Source organism: Colletotrichum destructivum, chromosome 7, assembly GCF_034447905.1.
Source record: "Colletotrichum destructivum chromosome 7, complete sequence".
Taxonomy (NCBI): Eukaryota; Fungi; Ascomycota; class Sordariomycetes; order Glomerellales; family Glomerellaceae; genus Colletotrichum; species Colletotrichum destructivum.
The window spans coordinates 994,165-1,018,184 of record NC_085902.1 but is presented as its reverse complement, the minus strand read 5'-3'; the positions used below and the strand labels follow the sequence as shown (position 1 = coordinate 1,018,184).

General features: G+C 54.5%; 8 protein-coding genes across 8 annotated transcripts; 4 read left to right on the top strand and 4 right to left on the bottom strand.

The window, feature by feature from the left end:
- Nucleotides 1-1,426: 1,426 nt before the first annotated feature.
- CDEST_10852 (uncharacterized protein) lies at nt 1,427-1,837 on the bottom strand (the record flags this gene model as incomplete). Its single annotated transcript, XM_062927008.1, has 1 exon — nt 1,427-1,837. The coding sequence occupies one exon, from the start codon at nt 1,835-1,837 to the stop codon at nt 1,427-1,429; it is 411 nt and encodes a 136-aa protein (XP_062783059.1).
- Nucleotides 1,838-4,074: 2,237 nt separating this feature from the next.
- Nucleotides 4,075-5,049, top strand: CDEST_10851 (Putative major intrinsic protein; the record flags this gene model as incomplete). The annotated part of the gene is made up of 3 exons (XM_062927007.1): nt 4,075-4,383; nt 4,454-4,754; nt 4,820-5,049. The coding sequence occupies 3 exons, from the start codon at nt 4,075-4,077 to the stop codon at nt 5,047-5,049; spliced, it is 840 nt and encodes a 279-aa protein (XP_062783058.1).
- Nucleotides 5,050-7,009: 1,960 nt separating this feature from the next.
- CDEST_10850 (Putative pyridoxal phosphate-dependent transferase, major domain-containing protein) lies at nt 7,010-8,863 on the top strand (the record flags this gene model as incomplete). The annotated part of the gene is made up of 4 exons (XM_062927006.1): nt 7,010-7,227; nt 7,280-7,544; nt 7,605-8,433; nt 8,856-8,863. 4 exons carry the CDS (start codon nt 7,010-7,012, stop codon nt 8,861-8,863), a joined length of 1,320 nt encoding a protein of 439 aa, XP_062783057.1.
- A 612-nt stretch (nt 8,864-9,475) lies between these two features.
- Nucleotides 9,476-10,884, top strand: CDEST_10849 (uncharacterized protein). The gene is made up of 4 exons (XM_062927005.1): nt 9,476-9,629; nt 9,713-9,922; nt 9,996-10,400; nt 10,452-10,884. Exons 1-4 carry the CDS (start codon nt 9,555-9,557, stop codon nt 10,563-10,565), a joined length of 804 nt encoding a protein of 267 aa, XP_062783056.1. The 5' UTR covers nt 9,476-9,554; the 3' UTR covers nt 10,566-10,884.
- A 12-nt stretch (nt 10,885-10,896) lies between these two features.
- Nucleotides 10,897-12,439, bottom strand: CDEST_10848 (Putative tyrosinase copper-binding domain, di-copper centre-containing domain superfamily). The gene is made up of 5 exons (XM_062927004.1): nt 12,198-12,439; nt 11,890-12,139; nt 11,642-11,823; nt 11,316-11,545; nt 10,897-11,243 (listed from the first exon to the last, which is right to left on the bottom strand). The coding sequence occupies exons 1-5, from the start codon at nt 12,380-12,382 to the stop codon at nt 10,942-10,944; spliced, it is 1,149 nt and encodes a 382-aa protein (XP_062783055.1). The 5' UTR covers nt 12,383-12,439; the 3' UTR covers nt 10,897-10,941.
- Nucleotides 12,440-13,294: 855 nt separating this feature from the next.
- CDEST_10847 (Putative chloroperoxidase) lies at nt 13,295-14,302 on the bottom strand (the record flags this gene model as incomplete). Its single annotated transcript, XM_062927003.1, has 4 exons — nt 13,295-13,443; nt 13,500-13,833; nt 13,886-14,061; nt 14,116-14,302. The coding sequence occupies 4 exons, from the start codon at nt 14,300-14,302 to the stop codon at nt 13,295-13,297; spliced, it is 846 nt and encodes a 281-aa protein (XP_062783054.1).
- Nucleotides 14,303-15,128: 826 nt separating this feature from the next.
- Nucleotides 15,129-17,720, top strand: CDEST_10846 (Putative ATP-dependent RNA helicase DEAD-box, Helicase superfamily 1/2, ATP-binding protein). The gene is made up of 2 exons (XM_062927002.1): nt 15,129-15,278; nt 15,420-17,720. Exons 1-2 carry the CDS (start codon nt 15,138-15,140, stop codon nt 17,715-17,717), a joined length of 2,439 nt encoding a protein of 812 aa, XP_062783053.1. The 5' UTR covers nt 15,129-15,137; the 3' UTR covers nt 17,718-17,720.
- A 1-nt stretch (nt 17,721) lies between these two features.
- CDEST_10845 (Putative SUN domain-containing protein) lies at nt 17,722-23,358 on the bottom strand. The gene is made up of 2 exons (XM_062927001.1): nt 21,740-23,358; nt 17,722-21,660 (listed from the first exon to the last, which is right to left on the bottom strand). Exons 1-2 carry the CDS (start codon nt 22,293-22,295, stop codon nt 18,305-18,307), a joined length of 3,912 nt encoding a protein of 1,303 aa, XP_062783052.1. The 5' UTR covers nt 22,296-23,358; the 3' UTR covers nt 17,722-18,304.
- Nucleotides 23,359-24,020: the final 662 nt, after the last annotated feature.

Below are 24,020 nucleotides of genomic sequence, written 5' to 3'. Positions count from 1 at the left end.
TGAGAGTCGACAATATGGTAGGGTTAGAGGATAAGGAGAGAGGTTGCGTCTGCAACTGGTGCCATAGACCTAGAGGAGAGTGCGCAATGGGAGGATGCAGTCTGAAGTGGAGGTCTTCACAGCCCCTCAAGACCTGGGAAAGGTGAGCGGCGTGTAGGTTCGGGGCGGCTATTAAACGCTCAACTTTTTCGAGGCGCCCGTTTCTGAAGTTCATGCATAAGCCCCTGCCATTTGGGCACCAATACCACGACATAGACAACGCCAAGTATGCAAGCAGTACCAGTGATCATCACCTGGAGAAAGTAAGCGGCCATCTCTATCCGGAATGACGCATGTGGGGGAAACAACCAAGAGTTTCACATTGTGAACTGGCCCCTTCCCTGGCCAGTGATATGTGCCATCACACAACTAACGAAGCTGAAGAGGCTTTGCGGGCGGTTATTCACACCAGGGTTCCAGGCCTTCGGCTGCTTCGCCAAGAGATCTAGCGGCCATTAACCCCGCGATACGTGGTCAACCTCGCAAAAAGAACTATGGAATTATCATCCAACCGCTGGTTTGTTGATTCTCGGCGATCTGCTCGGCATCATGACCTGCTCGGTACCATCCTGGGTTGCTTGGCGAAATGTTGGCGGCTCGGAAGCTCCCGATCGTGGTTAAGACTGAGGTTTCGCTTGTGATCTGGCCTTGCCCCTCTGGTAAATCTTTTTCATTTCTCTTCAGGAAGCCCAAAAAAGCCTCTCATTACTTGTTGGTTCAATCAAATATTGGTGAGTAGTGACTTTACGAAGCATTTACCCTTGGCCTGGAAGCGCTGTGTCACTGTTTCTTGGATCTGAATGGTGTGAACCATCACTCTGTAGTAGTTACACATACCACCAGCTGCAGAAAGTTCAGGTACGAAGCATATCTCCCTATTATCCGCTAGAAATGTAATCTCACTTCTTCTTTCTGGCACAAAATTTTCTGAGAATTTGCTTACCCCTTGCACGATCAGACTTTTGAGGGGTGTAATCCGTTTACCTACGCCATGCGTACCCAGGAGCACACCGTGTATAGTGGTGTGGATGTGTCGAAATCGGCGAGTTCTATCAGTGCGACGAGAAGCACGACGCCCAATCGAGCTTAAAGTGTAGTCTGCAAACCAGGAGCAACAAGGAGTCCCGGAACTATTGCTCCAAGCACCTTGTGAGTGAAGACAAGGTTCAGGATGAATTCCGCGGACGGAACCCTCGTCAACCTTGAACTGGGGCATCGAGTGCAGCATACGGACGGGAAATGTAAACCCAAAAGAATTTGGTTAGATGTATGAAGTGGTTTTTTTTTTTCTTCTATGAAAATGCTTTGCTCCTTACATCCCACGTGTTACTGTCCCCATTGCGCAAGTAATTAATCAATCCGCTTTGTAACAAGAGGTTTAGTGTTGTCATGCGCAAGGCATGATTCTCGTGAAGAGACTAGAAGTATACCCGTTTGCAGGTCGGGAAGAAGAGAAAGGCGCCGAAATCGAAGCAGTGTACGCACGTTTCGACCGAAGCACCTGTTGAAGTAGCGCAGCTGAATGGTGTTGTATTGGTTGGGTTTTGTCCAATGCAGTCAGCACGTCTGGTGCATGCTCGAGGAACTCCTGAGATGGGGGGAACGCCTCCACCGTCTCCTTTGCGCTGGAGGAAGCTCGAGATAGTAGAGACAAGACAGAAGCCGAGGAGGTTGAGAATATCATTAGTTCGGTCGGCAAGGTGCTAAGGCGACCCATCGATGAGTGAGCGGCGATTCGAGGCAGGGGTAAGGTCACTGGGAGAGATAGGTTTCGAATCATTCCGCCAATGTCCGGCATAGTTGTGCATGTGAGCCTGCCAACAAGATCTTTTGACTAAACAAGGTCGAGAGACATTTGCATAGAGAAGGTGCTTAATTTTTGGCGAAAGAAGGCTGCAGTACATGTCCAACGAGATGATGTGAGGATAAGATGCAAGGGGCAGAACAAACCCGCAGTTGAGCGACCTGTACACCAAGTCACCAACGCGGTCATTTAGGTAGACAACCTGTACAACGGACCGTTCGGGTACGGACCAGTATGCGGGGAGCACTCGGTTAAAGCAATTATGGCCTGGTGCATAAATGCTTAGCAACATTTATGACTTTATTCTCACCCGCTGGTTTAGGATCGTTTTTCTTACATTTCCAAAGGCTGCCGCTTTTTGGTGTTTGAATGGGTTCTGTCAAGCGATCGTTCAATGTTGTCTATGCAGGATCATCGCAAAGTCCTTGTGAGGCTACAGCCTCACTGTACTATACAATGCCCTTCTCTGTTGTTCTCCAGACTTCGGCTGTGTCTTTGTTAGGCCTCCACAGTTATGTCACATTTCTGTCTGCAAACAGGAGGATCTGCATCCGTTGTATCCCCAGCGTTGTTTCTGTATTCTTTTTTTGACGTGTGACCAAGAGATCGTCGAATCAGTGATTGTTCTCGTTTACCCCGAGCCGTCTGGTGATGCCACGGCTGCTGAGCATCGAGATCTTTTTACTTCTCCAACTCGGAGCAGTTTTCACTGCACTCTCTTGATGTTCCCAGCCATCCAAACCACGCGGTTCTTTCATCATCAATAGCTAATTCAAACCACCGTTCTCAATCTTTGCTCAGTGGCTGGCTGATCTGACCTGCAAATCCCATTTGCGACAACCCGAGCTGCGATTCTTAGCCGAGAGAAGAGGCGTATCAGCGGCAACAGTGTGGACCTGAAACTGATCCTCCTTGATATTCGACGTGCCAGGCGAGTGTGTGGGATGCTTCCAGCTCGACAGAAGCGTATATCCCGTAAGTTCGGCGCTCAAGTAGTATTCGGAAAGGTTGACAGACCACACCGTGGCCAGGCGGGCGGCGCCACGAATGGGAAGTAAACGGTAGACCTGTTGCCCGCGAAGTTTTCAAACTTCAGTCACACCTCGAAAGTCAGAGACAAGAAATACTTTATCATAATTAAGCAAAGACTCCGTTTATGGGGCAAGGCATACAAGGGATTGGCGTTGTCTTTCGCCTCGTCTGGATCGGGAACTTCGGGCCATTTTGGGCCATTTGTCTTTGGCTCTGGAATTGCTACAGTGCCAGACCCCCTCCACGTCTTCTTCTTCTTCTTCTTCTCCTCTCCTCGCGGTGAGCCCCCCCCCCCCCTTCTTTCAAGTCAGATATGTCTCCTTAGCAGCTGTCTCGGCCATTAGTTTGCTGTTTCTACCCCAGCTGTCCCCACCTCTTTAGCTTCAGTGGTGTTGGTGACGAGAACAGGGTCATTCCCTGTGACGGCGCTAAGCCCACGAGGTCGACGTCGCCCGGAGGCTTTGCATTGGACGGGACCAGAAAAGCTTAGCCCAGGCGGAGCGGAACGTTCGTGAGACTGCAAGGAATGGTCTCACGTAGACGTACCACATGTCATCTGTCAAATCAGACACCATGTCTCGACGTGTGCCCTTCTGAAAAGTGTCAGGCCAGCCACAGCGCTGTTCTGGTGGTTAGAATCGAGACGTAATCACTTCTTTTTGACGTCAAGAATGCACCCGCAACTCCAGGGGACATGGAAAGCAAAGTGTACGTAACCTCTCCAAAGTGTGACGTCCCCCTTTTAGGACTCTGCGGCCTAGTTAGAAACGGTGTTGCGGACAAGAGGGTGTCCAGACCTCATAGTCTGACATATTCGTTCCGCCCTTGAATCATGTGGCGTCCCCGCGACTACCAGCTTCCACCACACTGTCCCGCTCCAGGTTGGAGTTCCTCGGGGTACGAGTTTGACTTTGCGATGAATGCGGGCATGACCGTGACTTAGTCAGGCCAGCCACGATGACTGCATTCACTAGGACGTGAGTGTCGCTTGTGCCCTACACCCTCGTTGCAGAGGGAGGGGTCTGGAGTGGAAAACATACAAAAGCCAAAGAAGGGTTTGGCATTCGGACTCGTATAATTCAGCGAGTGTCACGATATAACAAGGGTTTTTTCTTCTACGCCATCCTCAGAATAACCATCAAGTTCGCCACCTTTTAAGAACCTTCAGGCCTTCTTCGCGACAGCATCTTCACCTCAAAATGGCCAGAGCAAAGATTGAGCGAAAGTTCTCCGAGTTCAGCGAACTCAACCATGGCTCCCTACCTATGCTTCGCATGGCAAACACAACACGAAATAACATCGTCGCTGTTCTCGGCGAATTCGTCGGCACGTTTCTGTTTCTGTTCTTCTCCTTCGCCGGGACACAGGTGGCCAACACGCCTCTCGGAGCACCAGGGTCGAATCCGAACCTGCCTTCCATCATTTTCATTGCACTCGCGTTCGGCGTCTCTTTGACCTCAAATGTCTGGGCGTTCTATCGGGTCACCGGGGGGATGTTCAACCCAGTTGTATGTTTCACCTTCTCTCTCTAATCACCCTGGCGTCTCTGAGACTGACCTCCGCTGGTTCATCGAACAGGTCACCCTTGCTCTCATGGTCTGCGGTGGCCTACCACTGATTCGTGGACTCCTTATAATGCCGACTCAGATCATAGCTGGGCTATGTGCAGCTGGGGTTGCTTCCGCATTGTTTCCTGGTCCCTTGGCCGTTACCACATCTTTGGGAGGCGGCGCGAACATCGCACAAGGCTTCTTCATCGAAGTGTTCTTGACCACCCAACTCGTTTTCGTCATCCTCATGCTGGCGGTTGAGAAGCATCGTTCCACGTTTCTCGCCCCTGTAGGGATTGGATTGTCGTTCTTTCTCGCGGAGCTTACAGGTAGCTTGATCTCCTGCCTCGGTTGACTTCTCTCAAATGACGATGCTAAACCTCTCATCTGTCAGGCGTTTACTTTACCGGCGGATCTCTGAACCCCGCTCGGTCGTTTGGACCCGCTGCTGTGGTCGGTGACTTTCCCAGCTACCATTGGATCTACTGGCTGGCCCCAACATTCGGTTCAATGGTTGCCTGTGGATTCTATGTCGTCCTTCGTCAGCTTCGATACTACGAATGCAACCCAGGCCAAGAGTCAGACGGTCACGAGTCGAGCAGTGAGCCCAGTATCAAAGGTTGAAATTGAACCCAAAAGTTCAAGTCCTGTTCTCAACATTGTTAGGTAAACTGAACAGGATCTCATGTGCAGGATACTGGAGAATCAGTGGGAAACGTGCCGAAGGGGGAGAGTCGTGGGGAAAGCTGCAATGTTAGGCTCGCAGTAGTGCAAAACAAATGATGATTGGATTAACGACACTCGATGAGATTTTCTTGCAACGTACCATAGTAATTCCCGAAGGCCTATCCAACAGGGACAGTAATGAGCGTTGCATGAAATGGGTATTTCAAATGTGACCATCAAAATCTCGCTTGACTTACAAGTAAAGGATTCTGTGCGTTGTACGAGTACTTGGCATTATGACTTTCAAATCACATGGTAGTCTACAGAAAGTACTCGCTGAAGATTGGTCTTGAGAGAATTCTGGCTCGGTGGTTCCGAACCTGAGATTTTCCATTTTCGTATGTGAAGCCACAACATCAGCCACCCTTCGACACCTTCAATGTGCTTTTGAGGTGGCGGCATTCGGTCTCAATCCAATCAAATCTTCTTCAAATCTCTTGTAACAAGGCTCATTGACGTGGCGAATGTTTGAACGAGAGCGAATTTGACGAAACGGCTCGCCAAGAGGTAGTGAGTGGCGTCGTTCTTGACAGTCTGAGAAGCGGTGTTACACAGCACGCATAACGAACGCCAAAAGACTGGCCCCGACGAATAGCAACGGGCGTCGAACCACAATTCAGGGTCCTGCTGCGGATGGGTTCTGGCGGTGCCGGGCGGCGATCGCGGGGGTGGATGTCAGATTCCACCGCTCGGATTGGGGGAGGTCGCTGCATGTTGCCGATCATATCGGGTTCCCCAAGGCCGTTGTACCAGGGGGCGGCAGAAGTGTGTCTTGGATCACCAGGGTATCCGAATCCTTCGCCCCGAAGCTGCGGTCAACAAGGCTGATTATTTCTATGTATTTCCTAAAAGAAGGCTTGCTTCTCGAGGCTTCAGGCCAAAGTATATCGCAGAGACCGGCTCTTCAAGTCATGTGGTGCCGTTCGACCCATATCATCTCGGCAATGCGTCTTCTCACTCATGATTCGATCGGTCTTGTCCGAGAATGCAGAAACATGGTGTTCATGCCAGCCAACACAGCAGTTTATGTGTACCTGCCAACCTCAACGGCGGGCTCTTTTGGGGTGTGTTTTAATGCAATGGACTGTCGCGATTTTGTATCTGGACTGCGGTTGACCTCAGCTACATGGCACATTCTCTTGTACTCATCGGCTGTGCTCCATTGAAAGCCCCTGTTCTCGAAGAATTCAGCCTTGGATCTTACGGCAGAGCATCAGATGCCCACAATACCTCTAGTATCCCTGAAGATCCCCGACTCACATCTAAGTAAACTCTAGGCACCGAGATCAAGATATAACGGGCGTCATATGGTCAACCAAACGCAGTATCAGCTCGAAGAATCACCAATCATGGACAGTCAATCCAAGAATCAAAAGCATCATTTGCTGTTAGGACCATTTCCACCTTCATGCTCCATCCCCTATATCGACCCAGCCCTGTGGAGAACGAACCAATGTTCTCCAAGAATCCTAGCTCAAGCAGACATTACGGTCTAGTCGGGCGAGTGAAATCCCCTAATGCTACACTAGTCATTCGCCCTTGCCCTCAGCTTGATGCCCTCCCTTGAAGTATATGCGCACGTGGGACTCTCAAAAAGCTGGTCAGATACCAATCCTCCAGACTCTTGTGAACCAATAGAATGAACAGCTTTCAACCTACGCAAGACTGACTGCATAGCCTTCAAAGATAATTCTCGGCCAGACCACCTTGGCATCAATCAGACAGTACATCGTACGACAAGGTACAAAAGCCAGGCGTCGGTGCCAATTTCACAGCTTGTCTTTATGTGGAACTGTTTGCTCATACTAGGAGATCCGAGTGCCACGAAACTTCTTCTCCATTCTTCATCTGGACCACGATGTCAGGAGGACCAGGCCACGACATGATAGTCCCGGCGGGCCTGCCGCTCCGAAAACTGGATCATAACTTCAACAACGCCGAGGGCAGTATTCTGACATTTGACCAAATTCAGTCTCTGTCCATGTCGAATCCTCTTTGGCAGGAGTTCATCGGAAACCGCTTGGGCCTCGAGAAGCGTTACGGACAACTGCTGCACTCCTATGAAGAGTCTTTTGCGTAAATAACCCGCACATGTGTTGAGGCAGTTTGGCTCATCATCGTCGAACAGGAAGTACTTTGGCGGATATATCCCCATCGACTATGCATCTTCGGGTAGCAAAACCACGAGCCCCGAAGTTGTGGTTAAGATGATCCTCACTCTTGCAGAGCTTTCCATGTCAGAATCGTCAGAATCGTCCGAGAGCCCCTTTACCGACGAAGACAGCACATTGAAAAGAATGGGTTGGGAAGACGTCCAAGTGACGAAACCTCGTTGGGCGCTTTTATCTGACACGTTCGCCGCGGCAACTGCTTCTTCAAAGACTACTTCGGAGGTAGACACATGTTTTGATCTTCTTTGAACACGGCAAATGAAGGCTGATTCTGTGCCACAGAAGTCGTCGCCCACATTCTTCACCTCCCAGAAGCCGTATGGCGACAACCCCGTTCTCTTACACATTGAAGGGGTCTCCGATGACGAACTGAGAGATCAAATTTACGAAGCCAAAGCGAAGGGGTGCATCGGTATCATTGTAGAGATCGTCGAGAATCAGTACAACGGAAGGGTCATGGACCCCATCACGCTTAAGAGACTGGATTCCATGTGTACGCAAGAGCAATTACTCCTTGCTGTGGACGAAACCCTCACTGCCATTCGTTGTGGGGCACCCTTCTCTTTCCAGCGAGAAGAATACTTCGACAAGGCGTCTCCCGATCTTGTCTTCTTCGGAAAGGCCGTCGGCACTCGTGGCACAGCCATAGGGTTCAAGGGACAGTTTGTACAGAAACTTGGGCTGTTCGGAAGCTCACGCGGGCGAGCTATTGGCAAGTGGCAGAGTCAGTTCCTAAAGCCTATCGCCCTCGTCGACCTGATCCAGTCACTGTCTGCGATCGACATGGCTGTTCGAGGTAACCTTGCCATGCTGAGTAGAGTAATCGGACACACCGTCCGAAGCTTTGTCCTGGAAAAGGCCGAAGAGCGCGGTCATGAAGTCGAGGCTCGAGACGTGCTTGGAGGGCTGGAGAGCCTTATTTTCGTCCGCAAAGATATCGCAGGGACTATGCTCGTCATGGGCGCCAACACGGCGGGAGCATGGATCCCCTGGGTCAAGTGGCTGCCGAGGCTCGAGAGGGACATGTCGAGAAGCGAGATACTGGAGGAAATCATTGGAAGCGGTAGCCGCTCGGCCCGGGAAGAGCTCTCGAAGATGCTTTTGAAGCAAGGTTCGAAGCCGAGTTGGTGTTTCTGGTGTGGAAACCGTACAACAACGACGAAGAGCGACTGGTGTCAGCGGTGCTGTATCGGCGTTTGCGGAGAGGACATGTGCAGCCGACATCTATCTCGCCATAAGTGTGTTTAGATCAGCAGGTTCCATTTTGATGGTTGAGTGTAGACACCCGCAACAAGGAGACCTGGTTGCATTTACAAGGTGTCATTCCTACATAGGAGTTGTAATATTTAGCAGGTCATTATGGTTGAGCTTTATGTTCCTTTTTCTTCAATCTATAAAAAGACACTACTCAAGGTCAGAAACTTTAATGCCTTAGGTTAAGTGAAGAGCAAAAAGATAAACTTGATCCAGCCCGGACTTGAACCGGAGACCTTCAGTGTGTTAGACTGACGTGATAACCAACTACACCACCAGACCTGTGAGCTGTTGCTATGGCAACGGAAGCAATTCTCTACTCTATATCTTGCGCAGGGGTAGTTGCCGTTCCTGTCCCTTCGACACGCCGCTACTGGCTCTTTATCGTAGCCAATTGCTTACATTCAAGTGAGAGTCTAGAGATTGCCATTTGTATATATGAAATGATCCTGATTTGAAGTTAGTTAAGCAAGCAAGATACCAGTATGAGACGATTTGGTACTGTCTCTCATGGTGAAACGGAAAGAATAGCTGCTAGTCGAACATGAATGAGGGACTCGTGGACTTGTGTTGCAGGTCGCAGCATAGTTACACACATAATACTAGAGACGATTTTACCTAAATAGTTAAAGCACTGGATGGCAGCAGGCACTGTACCATAAAGTCAGCGGACCTGTGTGCTAAAGCATCATGCGAAGTTGATTACTTGATAGTTGAAGGCGTTGAGCAACATCACATGATTATGTAATCGGTAAAACAACGATCCAACCCGCTTCGGTCTAGTGACGTGCCTCATCATGACGTAGAATTTCTTTGAGAGCTGGCATCCAAAACAACTGCGGGGTTGTTTGAGATACATGTGAATGTTGCAGCTAGGATAAAGCTGGCTGGGAAAGGAGACTTCGATATCCACGAGTCCAGCCCAAGCATATCCGTCTTGCATCCACGTATCAAACCTCGGCACGTAATACTACAAAGATGCCATCCGACGAGAGCCATCAAACAAGGACGCCTTTGCTCGGCAACAGTCAGAGAGGAGCAGGAGCCAGGATAGTATGATGAAGAAAACCCAACCGCTTGCTGCTACGTTCCGAGGGTGGTGCGGATATGGACCGAGCTGATGCTTGCAATAACAGCGTTCAACGTCCCGCAGCGTCCGCGACAAGACCAGCAGTGGCGTCTCGCTCATCACAAACATCTTCCGCGGCGGCCTTTTCTCCCCGCCGACACTGACGTACGACCCGCTGCTCTTGCTTCTGAACCACGACGAGAAGAGCGAGCGGGACAGGCTCACCGAGAAATGGAAAGACAACAAGTTGCAAGAGCTCAACTTCGTCGGCGTCGTGGTGTGTGCCCCCCCAGCTAGCGGCTGGCTCCATCGTTCGCGCCATCTTGATGAAGGCTGACACGATGAGACAGGCCGCTCTGCTCGCGAACGTTCTGACGTCGACCGGTTCGTGGCCGAACCTGCTGCCACCGGGCACCACGACGCCGTGGCCCGTCCGCACGTCCTGGTTCTGCGGCATCGCCTTTGCTCTCGCCAGCGTCTTGACCGCGGCAGACCAAACGATCCGGCTCCACCGGATGGCGGGGCACAGAGACGGCCTGGTCCTCATCAGGCAGTCGCTGCGCACCAAGGACCGCGTGTTGATCGGCACGGAATGGAAGTATCGCCCCCGGCAGATGCAGGTCTACGCGTGGCAGCTGGGGGTCCTGTTCCTGGCGGGATCGGTGGTGTTCATGATGTCCGGACTGGTCTTCCTCGTCTGGAGTGCCGTGGTCGAGGACTTGGGCCAAGGAAGGGGGTTTGATGATAATGGAAAGGTAAGGACGTTGCCCCGTTCCGCAGAATTTATTTCACTGATTGCTGGACAGGTTGCCGTGATATTCACCGTCGTGGCCCTAAGCGTGGCCGTCGTATTCGTCGCGGGGCAAGCAACTCTTTATCACCCGGTGCCGAAAGGAGGCGATATTGAAGATGCCGAGTAAGCTGTTCAAGCTTCGGCTTTTCGCGCTTTTCCGAAAACACTATCAATTTTCAGCAATAGCATGTATGGAATAACTGTTAAGTTTGATGTGCGAGTATTGGAGGTTCACAATAGGGGAGAAGCTGGGTACAGGCGTAGATACTGGCGTGCCGTCTCTCCTCTTTAGGTTCGGATGCATGATTTCCTCGCGGCTAAATTGGTACGTGGATAGCGGCGAGGTTTCTCAAGGCCCACATGACGACCAATGACCACGATTCAAGAGTAGTTAATTTGGGAATATAAGACGCCAGTTGCTGTTTGCAATGTACGGCAGTTCTTTCGCGAAATACTTCTTTTTGGTACTACATCCTCGGCCATGTCTTCAAGTGGCTGATAATTCAGAGGTAGATGTAACAAAACGGGCTGCCCCCAATAGTGTTGAGCAGGTCGCTGATCGGTCGGTTGGGAGCGTTCGGCTCCTGGATGACAATATCATCAAGGCGGGCATCTCTGCTGGGAGGGTTGTTAGAAATCGTAATGGTTCCGGCAATGTTGAAGGCCTCGCCGAGATGGAGGGCCTGCCAGAGCCAGTACACCCGGTCGACCATGGCGTGGTGCAAGAAGAACGTAGGGTCGTTGGAGGACGAGAACAGGTCGGATGCCTCGCCGTTGACGATCATGTGGCCCGCGGTGTGCGTTCCTAGGTCGTGTCAGTTAGTTATACCCGGTCCGCCCCCCCTAGTTTGAGGCTCCAAGGTTGACTTAGGCTTACCCAAGAAACCGTCACCGAAGCGACCCTGTAGTTCATCTTGAAAGGAGAGAACGTTCTTCGCAGCCGCTCCGATGGTCAGGTTCAAGACGTCCGATGGATTCATCCATTTCTGAGACGTCCAGGCACTTATATCCCTGGAAAGGCAGCGGGGGTTGTAGGCGAAAGAACCGCCGGGGTTGACGGGGAGACCGTCAATACCTGGTCTGACCGGGCCAAGGTGGACAGTCATGCTGGTGGGAAAGTAGTCAGTAACTCTGAGACAACTACATCTTTGGTTCGAGGTGAGGTGTCCCCCCTCATCGACAGTTGGTATAGGGAAAACTTACTTGGCAAACGGGCCACTTGTGACGCACGCGCCTCCGTTTCCGCTGGGGATCCAGACGCCGCCACGTGCCGCGACACTGCCATTGTGAGCTCTGAAAGTACCGTCGCCGCTCATACTGGTGTCGCTGCCATCAAACATGGGCGCCTTTGACGGGTCGTCTCGATAGGCGAGCCAGTTCCAGTACTAATGTCATGGCCATTAATCAAAGGATCAAAGACCGTTTGTGCTCGGGATGGCCGATCCACTTACGGGCTGGTAACCGTCGTAGCCGCACTCCTCCCTCAGAGCGTTCTCATAAGCCCACACATAGTACCGGTGCCAGGTGAGGAAGTTCCCGGTGGCGTGGATGCTCAGCGTCTGGTTGATGTGAGCGGCAACGAAATCGTCGTATCGGTTGCGGGCACCGGGCGCGAAGTCGCCCCTGAGCTTGGAAGGCCGTGTCAAGAGACAGTTGACGGCGCTCGTGTAGGCCTTCTTTTCCGAACCGGAAAGCGAGTTCCTGTACCAAGTGCGGTGAGCATCTGTTCGGTCCGACTAGAGGGGCGGCGCGTCTATACCAATCACGGCGAACTCGAGCGTTGAACAGGTTGCATTCTCCTCTCTTGCCAAAAGTGCCGTTCTTCTCCGCCGCCTGGAGGGCTTCTATGGCCTGGACCTGCACTTCGGAGAGCTCGTCCCCCTCGGAAGAAAAAGCTGTGCCGGCGCAAATGCCCAGTACGACGAAGACGTTGGCGAGACGCATGGTGATGTCTTTGATGGTGGCCTTGGCGCAATGGTGGAGTCGCCGATGGAATTGAAGAAGACTGAAAGACCAAGATGCCGGCCAGACGAGTGCTACGTGTCGGGGCATATGGCTTTTAAGCCAAAGTCCACGGCCGCGGGACAGTTCTAATTTCTCCATTATCTACCTACCCCTGGACTCGGCGCTGGTCCCATGCGCGGAGACCTGGGTTGATTAGGCATCGCCACCCGGCGAATTCATCGATTGCGGCAGAATCCCCAACCCGGACCTTGCCTGCAGGATGAAAAAGTCGTTGGGTAGATGTTTGTGGAGCTTGCCGTGCAGTAGCAGAAGTAATAGGAGACAGTGATAGGACATAGTTGACTTGGCATGGGCCGGCATGGATCGATCTAAAGCCCGGCAAGGAAACGGTACCGTTGCATTGCCAGTAAGCGCTAGTGAAGGCGAGTTGAGGACCTCTTTATGTTTCGGCGGAAGAGTCCAAGCCGACGTCGGGTAGCTCTTTTGCGGTGTATGTTCTCAAAGATGTTCTCAAGTTGTCGAAAGTTTTTGATCCAATCCAAAGGTGAGTCAGGCATCTCGTAGTCCGATACGGTGTCCCAAAAAGGAATAACTTTATCTCCCCAAAGCTGGGTTATTTGGTCTCTTGGAGGATCTTGAAGTCTTCGCCAAAAGAGCTTGTGGAGGAACATTATGTTTAATTCATCCGGGCTGGTGGTAAGGCGAAAACCAGCATAGCGGAATCACGGGAGAGGCCAGGCAAATAATACCGGAGACTTTGTTTTGTATTGTTATTGTTTTTAACGGTGGTCACCTCGTCTTCCCCTAGCGACATTTCCCGTGTGACTCTAGATGAGTATCCGCCTTCACCGCAACCTTGCACGTCGCTGGAACCCGACCTTCAACGTTGTCCTATCCCGAACCTTTAGGCGCATATGTCAAAGGAACATCGGAAGGAGTCTGTGCAACGATTTCGTTGGCGATCTGCTGTATAGTGGGCGAGAGAGTGATGGGAGTGTCGACTGGAGCCCATCCAAGCTCAACCGGCAACCGTTCATTGCCTGTCTAGGTCAGCGCCCGCTCAACATGTTTTACCACACACAGAGGAGAAGCTTACGGAAAAAGAACTCCACGTATGATCTATTCGCCACCGGATTTCCAGGAGATCCAAATATGGTAAGCAAAAAGGCACACTCGCCCGTCGCTGCTGGGATCGCGGACTCGGGGAGTGTGAAGTTTGGATTCACCCGGCTCATCTCCAGCGCATGCCTGGCTCGGGCGTTGGCGATTGTTGTGATGTTCATTGTCGTCGCCCCTCCGAAATACCCAATGAACGTGTCGAATGTTTCCTTGTCGAAGCGGTTGGATGGATCAAAGTACATGTCGCGGCGGGACAGACTGCCGTCGTGCTCTATGAAGTTATGCTTATGGAGCATATCCAGGTTAATGAACTTTAGGAATAATGTTAGCCACGGCAGGTAAAACATCAGTAGAAGCACTTACGGACGCGCCGGGGTTCAACTCCAAGGCTGGCTTGAAAGCTGCTGCAGACAAAGCCTCATCGATATTCATGGCATCTTTAAAGCCCTTTTGAACGATTTCAGACGTGATATTCCGACCGTCGTGAGGGATGAAGCCATGGTTGGCAAGAGTGTTTAAACCTGGACAAGGGGCCCGCACTACAAGATATCGTCAGAGAAGAAGACGGAGCATTGGAGTGATGACCAACTCACGATTTCCAGCACTTGGTGGTGCCCATGTCAAGTGGTTGGGCTTCAATAGTGACGGACTATCGATGTCGAACTTGGACAACTTTGGTGAGGAAGTGAATGCGATAGGGGAGTCATGACCAATATTAGCGAAGCTGGGAAGGCCGAGAGCAACAGGGAGAGCTCCCAGGGAAACAAGAGATGTTTTCATTTTGTTGTCAAGTATAAGCACGCCGAGGGAATGAATGCGGGATCGATGCAAGTTGCAACGAAATGGGATTTATAGAAATGCAAATACGACAAAAAACAGTTCACAATGTCCCCTGAGAACTCCAGTGTGATGTATCAGACCGTGCCGATCCGTGACGATATTCCGTACATCCCGTCTTCTCTGGATGTGACTGAAGGCTAACACTAGTTGCAAGTCCGTTCAACCGTTTCCTTTCTCCGATCCCCTCATGAGCCCTTGTTTGAATGTCGATCTTCAACGCCAGGTCGAGGTTGAGACTAGGGGCCCTAAACCCGCCGTCCGCCGTCAGACGCTATGCTCCCGGATCAAGTGCAAGCCGAACGAGCGAGCGGATAGGTTAGCGCGGGGCATCGATGAACCGCTGCAGGGACCTGATGTGGAAGGCAGAATTTGTCATTTTTCAACCTCCCGTGGCCAAATAAGTTGGTTGTTGGCCAAAACCTAGTTTTACAAGAAATCACCCGAGTCGTGATTGACGCGGGACTGTCCTTTCATGACATGATTGTCTTCCTTCTCTGAATTGAAGGTGAACCGGCGCTCACTTACATCCAAGCGGGCTGATTAGTAAGACGTTCGAAAGGCAGTCAGTAGGGCCAGCTGGCACCACCCGGTATTCTCGGTCAGCAACACCCCACCACGGCGTCCCCTGTCGCCGAATGCCGAACTTTTCACTCCACCGCCGCGGCGGCGAGGCGCCAAAAAATTTAGCAGCGTTTCCCGCCTCGATAGAAACTTTGGGAATCCGGCGAAGCAGCAGCAGTAGCATCGTCAAGCTCAACACAGCAACCAACCGAAGATGGCGACACCCACAAAGGCTCCCGCCAAGGGATCCGGGAAGAGGCAGCAGCCCAAGACCCTCAAGAGGGATACGAAAATCGAGAAGCGCAAGCAGCAGTTGCAGACCATTGAGCAACTCGAGAAGGCCGTCGCCGACTTTGTAAGTGTAGTCCTCCGTCTCTCTCCCTCTCTCTTCCCCCTCCTCCCACCCCCTCTCCTCTCTTCCCTTGAGGTACTCCTGGCTGCCTCGATTTCTCTCTTCCACATCGTCGCAGTGACTGACCTCTGCCGCGCTCAATAGGACCCCAAGGGCGAATACAAATCCTTCTCCGACCTCCCCCTCTGCGAAGCGACCAAGACCGGCCTGGACAAATCCCACTTCGAGACCCTCACCGACATCCAGTCGCGCGCCGTGCCCCTCGCCCTCAAGGGCTCCGACATCCTCGGCGCCGCCAAGACCGGCAGCGGAAAGACGCTCGCCTTCGTCATCCCCGTCCTCGAGAAGCTGTACCGCGCGCGATGGACCGAGTACGACGGCCTCGGCGCCCTCATCATCTCCCCGACCCGCGAGCTGGCCGCCCAGATCTTCGAGGTCCTGCGCAAAGTCGGCCGCAACCACAACTTCTCGGCCGGCCTCATCATCGGCGGCAAGAGCCTGAAAGAGGAGGCCGAACGCCTGTCCAAGATGAACATCCTTGTCTGCACGCCCGGCCGCATGCTGCAGCACCTCGATCAGACCGCCGGCTTCGACGTCGATAACCTGCAGATCCTTGTTCTCGACGAAGCGGACCGTATCATGGACATGGGATTCCAGTCCGCCGTCGACGCCCTGGTCGAGCACCTGCCCGCCACGAGGCAGACACTGCTCTTCAGCGCCACCCAGAGCAAGAAGATCTCTGACTTGGCTCGTCTGAGCCTCAGGGACCCCGAATACGTCTCGGTCCACGAGGAGTCGACGCCCAAGAACCTGCAGCAGCACTACATCGTTACCCCCTTGCACGAGAAGCTTGACACCCTCTTCGGCTTCATCAAGGCGAACCTGCGCAGCAAGATTATCGTCTTCTTTTCTTCGGGCAAACAGGTCCGCTTCGCCTACGAGAGCATGCGCCACCTGCAGCCCGGTATCCCGCTGCTGCACCTGCTCGGCAAGCAGAAGCAGCTGCAGCGTATGGAGATCACGAAACGCTTCGCTGACTCCAACCACTCGTGCCTGTTCGCCACCGACGTCGTCGCCCGCGGTGTCGACTTCCCCGCCGTCGACTGGGTCGTTCAGGTCGACTGCCCCGAGGACGCCGACACGTACATCCACCGCGTCGGTCGTACGGCCCGCTATGAGCGCGACGGCAAAGCCGTGCTTTTCCTTGAGCCCAGCGAGGAGGCCGGCATGCTCAAGCGTCTTGAGGCCAAGAAGGTGCCCATCAACAAGATTACCGTCAAGGAGAGCAAGAAGAAGAGCATCACGAACCAGTTGCAGAGCATGTGCTTCCAGAACCCGGACCTCAAGTACCTCGGCCAGAAGGCCTTCATCAGCTACGTTCGCTCCGTCTACCTGCAGAAGGACAAGGGCGTCTTCCACTTCGACAAGCTCGACCTTGACGCCTACGCAGCCAGCCTCGGGCTCCCCGGTGCGCCGCAGATCAAGCTGCGCAAGGGCGAGGACATCAAGAAGATCAAGAACGCGCCGCGCCGCGGCATGTCGAGCGACGAGGACTCGGACGGCGACGACCCGGACGCGCCCAAGAAGCCCCCCAAGAAGCCCGAGATCCGCACAAAGTACGACCGCATGTTCGAGCGCACGAACCAGGACGTCCTCTCGGGTCACTACACCAAGCTCGTGGCCAACGGCGACGAAGTCACGGGCGACGGCAAGGGGACCGACGCAGCCGGCGGGGACGACGACGACTTCCTCTCCGTCAAGCGCGTCCTCGGCGACGACGAGCTGGACGCCGAGTCCGCCAACGCGCCGGGCGCCAAGCTCAAGACCATATCCTACGGCGACCAGCAGTTCGTCGTCGACTCGAAGCGGCGCGAGAAGGCGCTGCAGTCCAAGAAGAAGATGCTCAAGTTCAAGGGCCGCGGGCAGAAGCTCGTCTTCGACGAGGACGGCAACGCGCACCCCATTTACGAGCTGCAGAACGAGGACGACTTCATCAAGGAGGGCCCCGCCGAGGAGCTGCGGCAGCGCTTCGTCGCGGACGAGGCGGCGCGCGTCAAGGAGGCCGATGTCGAGGACAAGCTGGCGGCCAAGGGGCGCCTCAAGGAGAAGAGGCTCAAGCGCAAGGCGAGGGAGGCCGAGGAGCGCGGCGAGGGCGCGCCGAAGCTCGTCGAGGGGCCCCAAGTCGGCGGCCAGGGAGGGGAGGAGGAAGACCCGCTGGCGCTGCTGCGGTCGCTGCCCATCGCCGGCGGCGGAGACAGCGGCGGCGAGGAGGACGAGGACGAGCGGCCGAAGAAGAAGCCCAAGAAGTGGTTCCAGGACGACTCGGACGAGGAGAGGGAGAAGAAGAAGAGGGCCAAGAAGGGCGGCAAGGTGCTCGAGATCGACCGCGAGCCCGAGACGCTCGAGGATCTCGAGGCGTTGGCTTCGGGATTGTTGAACTAGATTGAGAGAACGAGGAAGAGATACCCCCGATGATACGAGGACGAGGAACAAAAAGTTATTATTGTCAATTTTTTTATTTTTTTTGGAAGCATACCTTTTGTTGTTTTTTGGGGGGTCTAGAGGGGGAGGGATGCTCTACGATATTCACCGTCATCAAAGGGGGGGAAAAAGCGAGAAATGTAACTGTAATAACGTGGTTTTATGCATTAAAAATGCCTCCTTCTTGTCTTTCCGCCTTGACTGTGCTTGCATCAAAGAAAAAAGAAGCCCAGTTCGGGGGGGGTATCGTCAACCCCAAAACGCCTCCAGAACAAGACGAAAAAAAATGATTTGTGCTGTTTCTTCCTCCCCTTTCTTCCCTGAATGCTGAAAAAAGATTAAATAAACAAATCTATCAAGTTCCGTTCCGTTCGTCCGCCATCCGTCCGTCCGGAGCCAATTCCAAAGAAAATGTCGAGGAGCGAAATAGTGGCTGCCCATCGCCTGGCGAGAAATGACACCACAAGCAGCCTGCTCTGCTCGTCTGTCTGTCTCCCACTCTCCTCCACCAAAAAGTCGCATGTGAGACGACGGCGACACGACGACAATCAAGACTGCTTCTCGCCGTAGAGGCGCACCCTGTAGAGGCACGTATGGTCCGCGCCGTAGTTGCTGACGACCTGCAGCACGACCTGGTCCGTCACGGCACCCAGGGACAACAGCTCGGAGCTGAGCTTGTGCACGTACACGCCGTTCAGCGCGTCCCTGCTCTCGTACGTGAAGTGGCCGATGCGGACCCAGCCGTCCGACAGGATGATCTTGCTGCGCGGGAAGTGCGCGGCGGCGAAGTCCTTGACCCGGTTGCGCGTGTTGATCTCGGTGATGTAGGCCAGCACGTCGATCTCGCGGGGCCGCGCGTCCGGGTCCAGCGTCGCGCCGGGCAGGATGTGCTCGACCACGACGTGCTGTGGGATGATCTCGTGGCTGAGGAGGTATCCGATCCGGACGCCAACCTCGACGCCGCTCTTGTGAGCAGTTACCTTGCCGCACCAGCAGTCGCCCTCGTCCTCCCAGTTCCAGAGCGTGGCCGACGGCGGCACAGACTTCGGGTCTCGCCTCGTGCTCTTATACCAGGAGGCGCTCCGGAACTTCCCATGGACGGGAGGATCCCAGTCGGGTGTAGTGGAACTGGCATCGATGACGACGCCGGTGTGCCGACCAAGGAAGTTGACCTGATGCCGGAGATCTCTGTCCCACGTCGCCCCGATCTTGCCCTGCGCGAGCGCCTCCAGTCCGGCATTCGCGATCGCCTGGCGGACCATGCCGTCCACGACCTGGACCATTTCGGAACGGGAGACTCCGGCAGGCGGAGCCTGTTCCGAGGCGGACTTGACGGCGTCGTTGATGTAGTACTCCAGCTTTCTCTGCAGCTCCTGGGCCTCGGCCTTGACCTCGTTGCGGTGCTTGACGAACTCGTCCTGGAGGTGGCGGATAAACTCGGTGCGCGTGACCACTACGTCGTTCGTGCTCTTGTTCTTGAATTGGTCTTTAACGAACTTCTCGATCTTGTGGTCGAGGTCCTTGCTAATCTTGTCCGGAATCGATGTTGAGAAGGCGGGCTCCAGGATCTTGGCCACCTTTTTGTCGTTCGTCTTGAGCCACTTCTCCCACGACTTGTCAAACTTGGTCTGGGCGATGTTCTCGATCTCAGAGGTCGATGGTCCGGGCGGAGCTGGAGAGGCGGCGCTCTGGTACACGGGATCCTTCAAGAGCCTGGCCTTGACGGCTCGCCAATGCTCGTCCGAGACATGGTGGTAGCCTCCGTGTCCTCTATCCATGGTCAAGATTTCAGTGTCGCCCTTCATGAGATCGCGCAGGGCGTGCCAAAACTCTTCGTCCACGACAGGCCGCCCGTGCTTGTCCAGCTGCATGTGCACTATCTTGGGGACGATCGCCTCGAGTCGCGACAGTGAGCCCTCGTGGAGTCTGCTGGCCTTGGCCAACTTGGAGAGCTCGTACTCGTGGTTGCGCTGCTGCCGCATATATTCTCTCGTATCCTCGTCGCTAAAGACCGTCGTCGGTCGCGACATCCACAATGGCACGAACTGCCCGAGGTTGTGAGAGATGTCGGAAATGCCGTACCACTGGATGCCGCTCATGCCTAGAGCGGGGGCCGACTTGAGCCCTGTCATGGCGCCCCATCCGAGAAGAGAGACGAGAAGGATACCGAGCAGAGCCTTGAGGTTCCGTGAATGCGGCGAGAAGAGGAAGTTGAGTACGTCGACAAAGGCGTCGGCGAGCTTGAACAGAATCCATGTGGACCACGAGGACTCGCTCAAGGGAACCTGTTGCGTAGTCTCGATAGGACTATCATAGCCGTCCGAATCTTGGTCTCTGGGAGGCGGGCTATCCGGGCGAGGAGCATGTGTCCAGCTGTACACTGTGTTATAAATCCGCGGCCACGACTGTAGACGCGCGTTGCGCTCCTTCCGAAGGGCCTCTTGCTGCGCCTTTTCCTGCTCCCGTTCTTGCCGGAGCTTTTGCCGCATATCGGAGCCGAACAAGCCCGAATCGTTCTGTCTAGGGGGTGGGCGGTTGCCCTTTTCCTCGGGTGCGCGTCGGGATCCGGGGGGTCGTATTGAGCGGACCTCAAATCTTCCAGAACGCAGGGTGGAGGTTTTGACAGGCGGCGGGTCGTTGAACAGGCGACGGGTCGTTGCCGGCTTCTCGATGGTAGCGGGCTGGGTCTCAGGTCGCTGGGCTGGGCCAGGATCGGCTTGTTCCGATGAAAGACGAGGTGAGACTCGAGAAGCGGGTTTAGGGTCATCATGCAATAACTCTTCGACTGTACGCTTTTCCGGGAGCCGCAATTCTGGCCTGGAAGCAGGCTCCTCCTCAAAGACATGGTGGCGTGTCGAGGTTGCTCTAGAAGTAGACCCCTTATTCAAGGGGTTGTTGGCCAAGCGTGACGGACCCGGTCTGGGAGTAGATTCATTCTCCGTGTCATGGTCGGCTGAGCGTGACGAACCTGGTCTGGGCATGGGCTCTTTCTCAGTGATGCGGTTTGATAGACGCGTCGAACCTGGTCTGTGGGTAGGCTCATTCTCACCGATGTGGTCGGATGGCCGTGTTGAACTTGGTCTGTGAGGGGACTCGTTCTCGATGGTGTGGTTCGAGAGACGTCTCGAGCCTAATTTGTGAATAGACGCTTTCTCCGTGATGTGGTTTGATAAACGTGAACTTGATCTGGTAGTAATAGAGGACGATGAGGAGGCGTTTGCCGGAACTTGACGCGGCGTGGGAATGGCACGGGGTGAGTCTCTAGCCACAGCACGGCGCGCAATAAATGGCGAGTCGTGATCAGGAGACTCGCTACGGAGCTGGTAACGTTGAGAGGGCGGGGTACTTGGCGGCTGCGGTTGGGCCGGACGGCTTGTGTCCTCGTCCTTGGTCCAGTCTACTAGGCCAGACCGATGCACAACCTCACTCATGGGGTCCCGGACCGGGCCTCGCAGCCGGTCGGGCTGGTTGCTCCGTGGCGGCATCGGTCGTAAGGGAGAGTTCTCTCCTGCCTCGTCGGACGAGCGGGAAGGATGAGACGGGGTCCCAATGTCGGCGCCCCCGAACAGCGAGCTCTCCTGGCCGAAAGTGCGAATCGAGTCGGGTGTGGGCGTTGGTTCCAGAGGCAGCCCTAGCTGATGGCCATTAGACGGCGACCCAACCTCTTCGGAAATGGCGCGAGCAAAGACGGAGCGCTTGCTCGCGGCTGTGAGGGTGCCGCCTCTTGACGGCGACAGGCCTTGGCCGGTACGAGCTGGTGGCGCCAGGGCTTCTGAACCGGCTCGTCGTGTGTTGGGGAGATGACGAGTCGGACTCGGGCCTCGGGGGGGGGCGATGTCAGGAAGTACTCGTTGACGAGACGATGTTCCTTCTGGCTGGTAGAAGGGAGGCTCAATCGATGGGGCTGGGGGAGCAAAGAATTAGCAAGGGAGGTGGTGGTAATTGTGAGACGGGCGCGGTCCGTCAGTGGCTGCTGCACTTACCAATTATGGCGGGAAGTCGCTGTTTCGGCGGGTTCTTGACAGAGGGCTGATCTGGCGAGAGGCCTCTCGATGGAGCGGGTGATTCGGACGAGTCTCGGCCAGGGCCGAAATCTGGTCCTAAGTTTGAGTTCGGGCCCGGGTCCGGGTCGGGATTGGGAGCCGACTGCGGTTTGCGCATAGGTTTCGGTTTCGGGGCTGGCTTGGGACTCGGCGAGTTCACCGGTGGCGGGCGGTCGCTTCTGGTACTTTTGCTGCGCTCACTGCTGTTGTCATCGTCGTCTTCTTCCTCACTGTCATCATCATCGTCGTCATCTGGGTCACCAGGATCGTCAGGGTCGTCAGGGTCGTCGCTGTCGTGGAGTGTTTCCTTGATGATGGACTGCAGATCACGCCTCTGGCCTCGTCGGGTGTTGCGCAAAGTATTCGACGGCGCAGACCCGTACGACGTGTCGAGTCGCGCAGCCAACGGGGGCAAATCAGACGAGACGGCAGCACCGCCTCGTGATATGAGGGGCGCGTCATCGTCGTCGCCGCGAACTCTTCGTCTCGGAGGCATCTCGGCGCAGCGTGGTGGATGAAACTCTGCAAGATTGATGAGCGGGGGTGGGTTATTGGGACGGCAGGTTGAGTATTATATGAGAAATACTCAACCCCACGAGATGGGTAGGTTCGTTGAGTGAGATGGGGGTGAGAGAACTGGGTGAGTAAGATCTAAGAGGAGTCCAGAGGGGGTAGGTGAGAAAGAGGAAGAGCGAAGGAGAGAGAAGAAAAAAAGGATGAGAAGCTCAAGACAGCTTTGAGATTGTGGTGAGAAGCTCAGTGAGATAAGGCTCAACTAACAAGCAGCAGGCGCAGTGAGAGAAAGAACGTTTGAGGACGGGAAGGAAGGCAAGAGGGATGAAGGACGAGACTGACAAGAAGCAACTTACGTTCTTATTGTTTGGGAGGACATGCGGCGTCGTTGTAAATGAGGTTGGGTTGAGCAGCTTTTTGCGAGTCGAGGGTCCTTTTGTCTCATCAACAATGGCAAGTGTAAATGCGCATGAAGGCTATGTTGAGCCGACAAGGGAGGCGGTGACCAAAGAAGGAGATGCGAAGGGTTGCGGTCAAGTCGACGACGGAGTGTGGACCGCAAAGGCGCCTTTGTGAGAGCTGCAGGAGAGACCGGTTGCGGGAGCTTCCAACCCCAAGAGATGCCAACCTTGGGTACCTCAGGTAGGTAGGTAGGGAGCTCGAAGTGAAGCTATTCCAGAGAGGCTGACCCGCCGGATTGGGAAACGAGGGAGTCGGTTGTCAACAAAGAGAGGAGGAGCGGTCCCTGGCCGCAACGACCATCTTTCCCTGGTACGAGTCGCGCCCACACACGCGCGCGTCGGTACTGATGAATGGGGGTCGTCCGTCGGGGGTCGGCGTAGGAGGGAATAAGAAAGAATGCGGACAACCCGTTGCAGGGTGCGCCTGTCAATTCAATTGTTGGTCGGTGATGACAGTATAGACTGTATGGAAAGCAACGACAAAGCAGCAGAAGCAAGGGGACGTCGAGTCTTTGTCTGGGACTTGATAGTGTTGCGGGCTTGGAGCATCGCACACCACACGGCCTTGGGAATGTTTTCGCGACGGCGCTTGTGCTTGTTGCTTTCCCACCGCCAGAAACCCGCCAACGGAAACCCGCCTACGGGGCGCGCCAGCGGGGAGATCGGGTGCACGGGCCCTGAGCGTGTTCCTGCCGTTGACCACGCGCGCGCCGAGCGGTCGGGCCAACTTTGCTTTACGCGCCGCGCAGATCTGAGCACTTACATAAGCATTTGACTTAGGTAAGCAAGTCCCGTCCTGATTTGCGACCACGTGACAGCACTCGAATAGAATTAGCGGAACTGATGCGCAAATTCCAACCTGAGGCCGCAATCACTTCTCGGAATTAGTCCAGACCACAAAGTACGTCACTTCACTCCTCACAGATCGCTAGCTGTTCGCCCTTTTCTCCTCCAGTCCCACCTCCATTTTTTTGTCGACCCATCCTGGAGAGCAGAGGCCCATCGATTCGATTACATTACCCACGGGCGACCGACACACGAACATGTGCTTCTCTTGCCATTGAAATCGCGCAAATGCTCGAGAACGGAGGACAGGGCTCGATTGAGTCTTGACCCAGACTCAAAGGGCGCGCGCCTAGACTCGGCTTGGTCAGCATGGATGGCGACCCCGAGGCAACGAGACGCAGCGCCTGCGCTCAAGCTTGGACTTTGGCGGTCGACACGGGAACCCGCTTGATTGATGCTCG

What these genes read in the sequence shown, in the direction of transcription:
- CDEST_10849 (XM_062927005.1), top strand. Translation starts at nt 9,555, where the DNA reads ATGCCATCCGACGAGAGCCATCAAACAAGGACGCCTTTGCTCGGCAAC. An exon ending in GAGGAGCAGGAGCCAGGATA is followed by an intron (nt 9,630 to 9,712) that starts GTATGATGAAGA and finishes TTGCAATAACAG; the next exon opens with CGTTCAACGTCCCGCAGCGT. An exon ending in TCAACTTCGTCGGCGTCGTG is followed by an intron (nt 9,923 to 9,995) that starts GTGTGTGCCCCC and finishes ACGATGAGACAG; the next exon opens with GCCGCTCTGCTCGCGAACGT.
- CDEST_10848 (XM_062927004.1), bottom strand. Translation starts at nt 12,382, where the DNA reads ATGCGTCTCGCCAACGTCTTCGTCGTACTGGGCATTTGCGCCGGCACA. An exon ending in GCTACGACGGTTACCAGCCC is followed by an intron (nt 11,824 to 11,889) that starts GTAAGTGGATCG and finishes CCATGACATTAG; the next exon opens with TACTGGAACTGGCTCGCCTA. An exon ending in CTTCGGTGACGGTTTCTTGG is followed by an intron (nt 11,244 to 11,315) that starts GTAAGCCTAAGT and finishes GACACGACCTAG; the next exon opens with GAACGCACACCGCGGGCCAC.
- CDEST_10846 (XM_062927002.1), top strand. Translation starts at nt 15,138, where the DNA reads ATGGCGACACCCACAAAGGCTCCCGCCAAGGGATCCGGGAAGAGGCAG. An exon ending in AGAAGGCCGTCGCCGACTTT is followed by an intron (nt 15,279 to 15,419) that starts GTAAGTGTAGTC and finishes CGCGCTCAATAG; the next exon opens with GACCCCAAGGGCGAATACAA.
- CDEST_10845 (XM_062927001.1), bottom strand. Translation starts at nt 22,295, where the DNA reads ATGCCTCCGAGACGAAGAGTTCGCGGCGACGACGATGACGCGCCCCTC. An exon ending in GCGACTTCCCGCCATAATTG is followed by an intron (nt 21,661 to 21,739) that starts GTAAGTGCAGCA and finishes TTGCTCCCCCAG; the next exon opens with CCCCATCGATTGAGCCTCCC.